This window comes from Solanum pennellii, chromosome 6 (assembly GCF_001406875.1).
Source record: "Solanum pennellii chromosome 6, SPENNV200".
Lineage (NCBI taxonomy): Eukaryota > Viridiplantae > Streptophyta > Magnoliopsida > Solanales > Solanaceae > Solanum > Solanum pennellii.
The window spans coordinates 11258288-11269656 of record NC_028642.1 but is presented as its reverse complement, the minus strand read 5'-3'; the positions used below and the strand labels follow the sequence as shown (position 1 = coordinate 11269656).

Genomic DNA, 11369 nt, shown 5'->3' with positions numbered 1-11369 from the left:
TAATACCAACGAACATTGTGAATGCTATCTTCATTATTTGGCAGTTCCTTCAAGGAAATAATAATAATAATAATAATAATAATAATAATAATAATAATAATAATAATAATAAATAAAATAAATATTCCAACATTCAGGTAATTGCTATTTTGATATATATTAGCCAATTCTCATATAATATTCCACAAATCTTTATTGTAGGGTTTCCATTTCGCTCGCTATAGACTAGGTTGAACATCTAGGTTCCTCGAATCTTCAATCTTGAAACAACTAGTGTCCCTGCTTCAACAAAGAAAATTTGTGAGTTTGAAAAGGTGGTGGTTGGTTTGTGGTTCCATCTTTCGACAAGGGTGACTCAAACACTTGTGACGCTTTGGTTGTTTCCAACGGTCAATACTTCTTATTGATTGATTGTAATTTCATCCAAATTTGCTTATTTTGGGACCTATATCCAATGTCTTTATCTCACAACACTCATTGTTTAGACTTCATAGAATCAGAGAATTTTCGAATTCAACACTTGAAGACAGATTATTACTCATTAGCCTGATGCTTCGCCTAGTACCATTTAGAGACTTGGTAGCGAGTCTTGAAATTCCTTCCTAGTTTCTTGACAAAGACTCCACTCAAATACATATGAAAAAAAGTGAAGAAAAGTATAAGAAAATTATGAACGATACGAGAATAAAAGAAAAGATTCGATGAAGACTCTTTTTTTAGTAAGAAGAAGAAATAAAAACTTATCTGAGTGTGGGAGCCGAGTCTACTGATCATGCCATGCATTTTCAATTGATTTCCAGACTTGGCTATCCAATCTATTCATCAACCATTATTGATCATTCAATCTTGATGTGGAATCCCGACACACAATGAAGCCATAAATAATTTTGAACCCTTACTCACTTTGTGATATTCACGAAGGTCGTTGCCACTAAAAATCTATCATGTTAATTGCTCCAGCTCACGTTCGTCTTATGGTGCATGTCATAATTTTCACCAATAAGACTCTCTCATATTAAACTCATTTTCGCCTTACGGTGCCCACTTAGGGTTTTCACCAATAAGACTCTCATTTTATTTCTTTCTACTCACATTTGTCTTATGGTGCCCATTCAGGATTTTTACCTACCCTTAACCAACTTACTCTCGACATATCAAGGGTTGATGCAAAGACATTTCTTTGATTGACTTTAGATGATGGGGTTGATTTTGAGCTTTGAGATGAGAGACCAAATGATTAAACAAACGACTTTTGCCCCAGTTTACTACAATATGAATTTTTGGATTTGTATTTGGTTGAACCGAACCCAAAACTAGGGCTGCCTACGTATCTTGCCGAAACAAGAATTAGGTCGAACAGAGTTCAGGCAATTATTTTTATTTTTTTGAAAAGTCAAGGAAACAACATAACCAAGAGATTCCATTGAATCAACCCTTGAAATATCGAGCCCAAACATAAGGGTTTCTAATGTCGAAAATCAAATCATATGTAATATCTTTTCACAGCATCAGCATCGACGACCGTTTCTGTCACTTTGCCTTCTATATCTGCTAAGTAAAGAGCACCATTAGGTAATACCCTTTTAACGACGAATGGTCCTTTCCAATTTGGAGAAAATTTGCCTTTGGTTTCGGCATGATGTGGCAAAATGCGTCTCAACACTAATTAACCCTCTTCGAAATGTCTGGGACGCACCCTTTTGTTGTATGCTCGTTCGATTCTTTTCTGATATAATTGTCCATGACATACTGATGTCAGACGCTTTTCATAAATCAAACCTAATTGCTCTAACCGAGTTTTGATCCACTCATCATCATCAATTTCAGCCTCCACAATATTTCGTAAAGACGGGATCTCAATCTCTGCAGGCATAACTGCCTCAGTCCCGTATACCAGTGAATAAGGGGTAGCTCCCACTGACGTACGGACTGTAGTGCGATAACCCAACAAAGCAAAAGGCAACTTTTCATGCCATTGTCGAGAACTTTGCACCATCTTACGAAGTATCTTTTTTATATTTTTGTTAGCAGCCTCTACAGCCCCGTTTGCCTTTGGGCGATACGGAGACGAATTTTGATGCTCAAGCTTAAATTGGTAGCATACCTCTTGAATTAAGTGGCTGTTGAGATTTGCAGCGTTATCAGTTATAATCACCTTTGGAATACCAAACCGACAGATGATGTTGAAATGGATGAAATCCACCACGACCTTCTTGGTCACTGACTGAAAGTTACTGCTTCCACCCACTTTGTAAAATAATCAATGGCCACCAAGATGAACCTGTGACCACTAGATGCTTTTAGTTCTATCGGTCCAATCACATCCATTCCCCATGCCACGAAAGGCCATGGAGCAGCCATTGCATTCAACTTAGAAGGGGGAGAATGTATCAAATCACCATGTATTTGACATTCATAACATTTACGAACAAATCGTATGGAATCCCGCTCCATGGTGAGCCAATAATATCCTGCTCGAAGTATCTTCTTGGCTAGAATATATCCATTCATATGAGGTCCACAAACTCCTGAGTGTACTTCAATCATGATTATTGAAGCCTCTTGAGCATTTACACACCTTAGAAGACCTAAAACAGGTATTTTCTTGTACAGTATGCCTCCGCTTAAGAAAAAACCCCTTGCTAGTCGTCGAATAGTCCATTTTTGATTACTAGCTACATCCGACGGACATTCTCCAGACTGAAGATATGTTTTGATATCATGAAACCAAGTCTTACCATCAAATTACTCCTCAATCATGTTGCAATAAGCATGTTGATCACGAATTTGTATGTATAAAGGGTCGATATGAGCATCATCAGGGTGTTGGAGCATCAAAGATAAAGTGGCCAATGCATCTGAAATCTCATTGTGCACTCTGGGAATGTGTCTAAACTTTATCAACACGAATCGTTGACAAAGACCTTGTAAACAATGTTTATATGGTGTGAGCTTTGTGTCTCGAGTTTCTCATTCTCCTTGAATTTGATGAACAAGTAAGTCTGAGTCTCCTAACACTAACAATTCTTTGATGCCCATGTAACAGCTAACCTCAGACCCAAAATGCACGCGTCATATTCAGACATATTATTAGTATAATATAATCTAAGTTGGGCTGATATAGGGTAATATTCCCCTGATTCAGACATAAGAACAGCTCCTATTCCAACTCCTTTCCTGTTAGAGGCACCATCAAAGAATAACTTCCAACCTTGATTGTTATCGTGAATAACTTCATCGATACAAGATATCTCTTCGTCTGGAAAATAGGTTTTAAGTGGTTCATATTCTTCATCAATAGGGTTCGCTGCCAAATGATCTGCCAATGCTTGAGCTTTCATTGCGGTCCGTGTTACATAGATAATTTCAAACTCCGTGAGCAATATTTGCCATTTCGCAAGCCTGGCTGTGGGCATAGGCTTTTGAAAAATATATTTCAACGGATCCATACGAGAGATGAGATAAGTAGTGTAAGATGAAAGATAATGTTTCAACTTCTGTGCTACCCAAGTTAGGGCACAACACGTTCTTTCAAGAAGGGTGTACTTCGCTTCGTAAACGGTAAACTTCTTGCTGAGGTAATAAATGGCCAGCTCTTTCTTCCCAGTGTCATCATGCTGACCCAGTACACAACCAAAAGAATTATCCAGTACTGATATATACAATATCAAAGGTCTTCCCAGCTCGGGGGGAACAAACACATGAGGATTCGATAGGTAATTCTTAATTCTTTCAAAAGCTTCTCGACATTCTTCGGTCCACTCGAATGTGGAATTCTTTTTCAACAACTTAAAGATAGGCTCACAAGTTGTTGTGAGTGTAGTTTTACCTTCCTAGAAGGCTTATAACCTCAATTTTGTTCTTTGGAGGTGGCAATTCTTGAATTGCTTTTATTTTTGAAGGATCCAACTCGATACCTCTTCGACTGACTATGAACCCCAAAAGCTTCCCCGATGGTACTCCAAATACACATTTTGCAGGATTAAGCTTGAGATTATACCTGCGGAGCCTTTCGAGGAATCTCCTTAAGTCTTTCACATGATTTGTCTGTTTTTTAGATTTAATGATAACATCATCCACATAAACTTTGATTTCTTTATGCATCATATCGTGAAACATGGTTGTCATTGCTCTCATACAAGTTGCCCCTGCATTTTTTAAATCCAAAAGGAATGACACGATAACAATATGTACCCCATGGAGTGATAAAAGATGTTTTTTTCTACATCTTCGTCATCCATAATAATCTGATAATAACCCGCATAACAATCCACAAAAGATGCAACCTCATGTTAGGCACAATTATCCAATAAAATATGGATGTTAGGCAAAGGAAAATCATCTTTTTGACTTGCCTTATTCAAATCACGATAATTAACACGAACTTTGCCGTCTTTCTTAGGGACGGGTACGATATTGTCTAACCAAGAAGGATATTGAGCGACTTGAATGACTTTGGCCTCATGTTTTTTTGTGATCTCCTCTTTAATTATTACACTCATGTCGGTTTTGAGTTTTCTCAACTTCTGCTTTATCAGAGGAAAATTAGGATCAATTGGCAACTTGTGAACAACCATGTCAGTGCTTAATCCAGGCATGTCATCATAAGATGACGCAAAAACATCTCTGTAATCAAGCAGGGCCTGGATTATATCATCTTTTTGATGTCGAACATGTACACTTATCTTAGTCTCCTTAATAATTTCCTGATCCCCCAAATTTATCGTCTTAGTTTCACTCATGTTTGGATTTTGACTTATTTTCAAAATTATTGAAATCCCTCCTTACTTCTTCAAATACTCTGTCTTCATCATATTCGATATCTTGACTTATTATTTCAATATTAGGTCGAAGATTAGATTGGATATTAAGATCTGGCAAAAAATTCTGCATGCATGTCATATCACTAGAATAGGCATAAAATGAACTGTATAAAAGAAAACGAACAAATATATTAGACTGAAATAAAGATGAAATTACATCCTATTGAAAAGGGAAATAGAGAGTTTCAAATAAAACGACAAGATAAAATCCGAATTTCAATCCTTGAATGAATCGGACGACAAAAGATAAAACAAGACAGACTACCAAGACTCGTCTTTAACGGGGAGAGGTGTGCCTCCCAATTGTTTCGCTTGACATCAAGACCAATGAATTGCACATATCTGTCGCTAGTGCCTTCTCCGAGTTCCACCATATCAACGTCGACAAATAAATCTTGAAAATAGTCGATCATTTCTTCGCTTACTTTCATCACTGCCTCTGGAAAAGATGATTGATAAGATTCTGTTACGCGGGCTTTGATGAAAGATTTGTAGATTGGTTTTATAGGCTTGGTAAGTGACCATACATCTCTCTTCTGCTTCTTTTCCTTCATTTTGTCCTCGACTCTAGGTTGGTATCCTAAGTCAAAAGTACCGATGCTTTTTCGTAGACTCACTGGATAATCTCTCCCTTGCAAGAAGATTCCTAAGCCTTTACCCGGCTCAAACCCATGTTTCAGCAATTCATTCACCACCATTACGGATGCGATGGGCATCTTTGGTTTTGAAATGACACTCCCTTCGAGGACATGCTCAACAACCACTACCTCAAAATCTTGAAAAACCAGTGCCTCATTCTTATTATTCACCTTGATAAAAGGGAAGGAAGAGTCTTTGTAGATTGACAAGTCCCCCTCACCATGAACAATCACCTCTTGTCGGTCGTATTCAAACTTAATCATCTGATGCAACCTTGAGGGGACTGCTCCATCGCTATGCACCCATGGCCTCCCCAATAATAGATTATCGAACGCGTTGATATCCAACACTTGGAAATTTACAGCGAAATACATAGGACCTATGGTTAGTACGAGCTCTATCTCACCAATGACATCTGTTTTTGACCCATCAAAAGCTCTAACACATACATTGTTGGGTCGTACCCTTTCAGCACTAACATTCAATTTCTGTAGAGTTGATAAAGGACAAATATTTGTTCCAGATCCTCCATCAATTAAAACTCGAGTGGCATATGAAAGCTCACACTTTACAGTGATATGGAGGCCTTGGTTATGTCCTGTACCTTCTTTGGGTAGTTCATCATCTGAAAAGGTGATGCGGTTTACCTCAAATATTCTCCCAGCAATCTTCTCTAACTGACTCACTGTAACTTTACTAGGAACATGTGCTTCATTCAAAATTTTCATTACAGCCTTACGATGTTCATCAGAATGTATTAGAAAAGACAACAAAGAGATTTGGGCAGGAGTTTTTCTTAATTGTTCCACCACAGAGTAGTCTGATAGTTTCATCTTGCTTAGGAATTCCTCTGCCTCTCCTTCAGTGACCGGACTCTTTATTTGTATTTGGTAATTTTTAGTTTTCCTTAATTCCATCGGGACATGACATCTTCCTGAACGGGTTATTCCTCCTACTTCATCTATTTCTTCATCAATTTCTTTTCCCTTGTATGTCACGACAATAGGCTCATAATTCCAAGGAAAGACTTTGGGGTTAGTCATTGGGAGCTTTGGATACTGGCCTGATAATCACAGGAGGAATATAGGCCCCTTGCACGATCAAGATAGGCTTGTTTGGCCTCTTTGGGACAAACGATCTTGCCTTACATGGACTTGCCCAAACATCTTCAAAGGCTCCTTTCACAGTTAAGATGGGTGTGTTTGATGGGATCAACTTTTCCAACCTATTTTCTGCCCCTAAAGGCATCATTTTTGTTAAATCAACAACATTTGCCGACTTCTCAATGCAAGTTCAAACCGTAAGGATTCGCTTATACAGAGATGCAAACTCTTTGTGACCTTTCATTATTTCTAGCTTTTTTGCTTCAGTATGCCTCGGCAATGGATTTTGATTGAAGTTGGGTCCACTCGGACTTTCAACTATAATTCGATTAGAATCGATCAAATCCTGAATGGCCCTTTCCAAATACCAACATCTCTCCATGTTGTGCCCTGGGGCATTAGAACAATATGCGCAACATTGAGAGTAATCCAAATTTCTCGGGGGAGGATTCGCCATCTTTCTCTCAATAGGACTCAAAACATTCAACGTCCTTAATTTTTGGAACAATCTAACATAAAACTCCACAATAGGAGTGGACTCATCTTTAACACCATTTCCCATCTTGTATTGTGGTCTAGGACGGAAAGGAATTTTAGCAGTATTTTGATGAACTTGTGGGGGTGGGGGATGATTTTGTGGAGTTGGTGCACACCATTGTGGATAAGAAGGGGGTGCAATTGGTTGTGCATTAAAAGCATGATACGGAGAGTATGGGACAGAATATTGTGGAGCTTGGGAAGGAAAATAGTGTTGTAGGGAATTATCTTGGACATGAGTCCTAGGCGCTGATACAATAGTGGCCACATCCTCCCTTCTCTTCTTCCCTCCAATATTTCCAGAACCATTTTGAAGCACTTGTGTTGTTGCTTTTTAGGCAGCTTGACTTACAATCTTTCCAGACTTGATGCCATTTTCCACCATTTCCCCTACCTTAATAACTTCGGCGAATGTCTTCCCAACGGCAGAAAGTAGATAGTGAAAGTAATCATGTTCTTGCGCCTGGAGAAAAACGTCAATCATCTCTAACTCCTTCTTCGGTGGTTAAACCCTAGCATCTTGTTCCCTCCATCTGATAGCATATTCACAAAAATTTTCCGTGGTCTTTTTCCTCGTGTTGGCTAACGAGGAGCGATCTGGCACAATGTCAATATTATATTGGAATTGCTGTACAAAACATTGAGCCAAATCATCCCATGTGTGCCTGTTGGTGATATCCTGATCTATGAACCAATAAGATGTAATCCCTACTAAGCTTTCCCCGAAATAGGCCATAAGTAACTCTTCTTTGCCCTCTGAACCCCTCATTGGTTGCAATGTCTCTTTAGATGAGCTATGGGGTCTCCGTGACCATCATATTTCTCAAACTTTGGAGTTTTAAAACCAGCAGGCAAATGGACGTGAGGAAACATACAAAAGTCACTGAACGAGATGCCTTTGTGGCCTCCTAGTCCTTGCATATCTCTTATACTCTGTTCCAAACTCTTCATTTTTTTAGTCATTTCTTCATGTTCCTCATTCTTGACCATCTTCTCAATTTCGACAGGGGAACTATATTGATGAATGTGGGGATGAGAGCTTGGAATTTTAATGGCCTCTTCAAGAGTGTAACTGTGATCACGCCAAACTTTGGGCGGAGGATCGCTGTTGGATTTGGGCACCATCGTTGGTTGTGGGACGCTGTTAGTTGGGGCAGTTGACACAAAGAGTGGATTACTTATCATAGGTGTATTCAAGGGGTGCACCATAGAAGTTCCAGCTACATTGGATGTGTTACGATTCCAGGGGGATATATCGGATCGCTTGTCGACACCTGGATAGGGGAGACATAATTGTATTAAAATAGTCCCGGATTGAAGACGGTGGAGGTTGTCCACTCATCCAAGCCTCGTACATCTCTGCCATTTGTTGTTTTAATGACCTTATCTCTTCTGTTGTCCCTGTTTCTTGTGAAGTCATCTGGTTTTGGATCTCATCATTGTCCGATTCATTTCCATCTTTGGGGGCCATTTTCTGTTTCCCTTTCTATCTTGTATTGTAAGGATGTGATACCAGTTTAATCACACACCAACTACCTATAAGCTAGTATGTCTCTCTTTATTTCTCTCTCTTTCTCTCTCTATCTCTCTGAATGGAGTAACAAACCGATTAGTGTTAAGAAATTATGCATATTGCATCCACATACATACTTCTAATATGGAGGACCTTATGTTTCATCCCGGCTTACCTAGGCATTCTTCTATTCCTTAGTTTTTTATTATTTTATTATTATTATTATTTATTTTATTATTATTATTATTTATTTATTTATTATTATTATTATGATTATCATTATTATTTTGTTTTCTTGTTTTTTTTTGCCTTTTTTTTATCAGAAAGAGAAGAATGAAAAAAGAAAAAAAAAATTGGATCGAACCCCCTGGGTTGCCTACGTATCATGTTTGGCCCATGAATAAGATCTTGCGTAGTTCGAGAAAGATATTACTTTTTTTAGCATGACATATGCACATAAGGTGACCAAAACTTTTTCATTCATTTTCAAATATTTTTAAAACAATGATTTGAATAAAACATAAAAAAATAGAAGTACCTAGGACTTAGCTCTAAATGAAATAAAATAACAAAATCGGAAAAGAAAGAAAGAGAAAAAAAATGAAATAATCACTACTAAGAAAATAGACTCGAAAACAAAATGAATCCTCGAATCTCAGTCATCTCCAAGACCCTTATAAATCTTCGCCAACACTTTCCGTAGACAAGGAGCCAAAGCATGGGCCTGTCGGCCCAACCTCTCATCGTTCTGGTGTAAATATCTAGCATAAACTTATTGAGTTCATCCCTGAGTTTTAGTTATTCGGTCTCTGGCTTCATCCATATTTTCATAACAATTCTGTAACCAGTGGTGAGCAGTATTGACTTAATGCGTCAAATTTTCCCTTTGTTCTTGGAGCTCTTCAATTTCAAGGTGGAATGCATCTCGCTCGGCTATCCTTTGACCTCTCTCAATCTCACAGTCTGCCTAATAAGCATTGAAACGCCTTGCTATTTCACTTTCCCGTTCCGTAGAGTCTTTAACTTGTTTTTGGAGTCTAGACTGTGCGCAGGTAAGATGGGCCTTTTCTTTCTTATACTCCTCTTCCTATTGCTCCATAGCGCCTGTGGCAATGTCCAAGTCTTCTTCTAACGTCAGAATGGTAGAACGGTGTTTTCTAACTCTAACTTCAAATATCGCATCACGTTGGGTCAACTCCTCTTTAGCGTTTTTCAGGTCATTACTTGGGATATCCAGAGTAGATTTATAGCTTCTTTCGACTTTGAGGCGAGCTTGCTTAATCTTAATCTCAATTTCTGCTTCTCGATCTATAGGTCCTTTTATTGACCCTTCTGGCATAACCATAGGAAGGGGCTGATCATGAACCCACTCTAAGTACGCTTGGTCCACCTTGCCTCTTATGTGATACTTCACCATATCGTGGGGACTTGAAAGTATGCATCCACCCCCCCAAATCTTAAATATCTCTGATTGCCTTAAAGGTATCTTGGGATGAAACTCATACATGAATTCCCGCATATCTTCATTAGGTGGTAGAAACTAGCGTCGCCCAAGTTGTCGCATAACTCTAAGTGGCATGTAAGGTTGGACACCTCGAAGACCCATTAGGACGATGAATGATCGAAAAGTATACATGTATATCACCTCGACTGACGGAAACCAATGATAATTCCACACAATCTTGTAAGCAGTCAGATTATTGAGGTGTTGCTTCCAAGCTTCAATACCATTTGGAAAACTATGATCTTTGATTCTTTCTTTGTGGCCTCCAATATAATCATTCCATTCTACTTTAAAGTCCACTGCATAAGGGTGATGAAGAATGTGTTCAATCATCCATAGTTGTATAACATATTGCATCCCTCAAAGTAGTCTTTTCCATCCTTGCAAATTGTTAAAGCACAGTAGATGTCTGCCAGAATCGTTGGTACGAGGGTGATATTAGGCTTTTTCTCTAAAGCTGTAATGACTGCAGCCAAGTTAATGCTAATCTTTCCTCCCTTTTTTGGAAATACCATGATCCCCAAAAGAGCCGCCACGAAGTTATCATAACTGTGTGCTTCCCAGGTCAGACGACACCCATTATTACGGAGTTTCTTTCCATATACATCAAATCCATCACTTTTGCCATATCTTTTGTGCAAAAATTCTAACGGAACCCATCCATTATCGAGACAACCACCTATATCATTCTCATTTATATGCAGTAATTCTAAAAACCTCCTTCCATTAATATGTTTTGGTATCATAGGCTCTCCTTTGTGAAGATGTTTACCCTTTCCAATGAATGCCCCTATCTCAAGGGTGGGGGTGATTTCACAACCATAAAAACGGAATACATTCCTTAACGGGTCCCAAAAATGCACTAGTGCTTCTATCAAATCCCGTCGTTGCTCAACATACAAAAGGCTTCGTAGAAATCTCAAGCGTTTTAACACCATTCCTTGTCCATGGTTCGTCATATTTTCATACCATGTCTTCAAGAGTGTCGGGGCCTTATCCATTATCATGAATCGAGGTGATTGATCCTCCTTTTGTCTCTTATCTCCCTTTCCATATGGATTCATATTTTCCTGTATTATGATAGTGACAAATTAGGCTTAATAAAATATATTTTTTTAATAAGAATAACGTAAAAATCACACACACAAAAAAGTAATTTTTATTTTTTTATGTTTATGTTTATTTTTATTTATTTATTTATTTATCAAAAAATATGGTTATTAAAGGAAGAATGAGAAATATGTATATAT

The 11369-nt window shown here is 38.3% G+C and overlaps 1 protein-coding gene across 1 annotated transcript; it reads right to left on the bottom strand.

Annotated features, from left to right (window-relative positions):
- Positions 1 to 1666: 1666 nt before the first annotated feature.
- LOC114077601 (uncharacterized protein K02A2.6-like) lies at positions 1667 to 2547 on the bottom strand. Its single transcript, XM_027917909.1, has 2 exons — positions 2282 to 2547; positions 1667 to 2234 (listed from the first exon to the last, which is right to left on the bottom strand). Exons 1-2 carry the CDS (start codon positions 2545 to 2547, stop codon positions 1667 to 1669), a joined length of 834 nt encoding a protein of 277 aa, XP_027773710.1.
- Between the last annotated feature and the right edge of the window lie 8822 nt (positions 2548 to 11369).

Coding starts and splice junctions, on each gene's coding strand:
- LOC114077601 (XM_027917909.1), bottom strand. CDS start 2,547: ATGATTGAAGTACACTCAGGAGTTTGTGGACCTCATATGAATGGATAT. Junction 2,235..2,281: donor AAAGCATCTAGTGGTCACAG/GTTCATCTTGGT, acceptor GGGTGGAAGCAG/TAACTTTCAGTCAGTGACCA.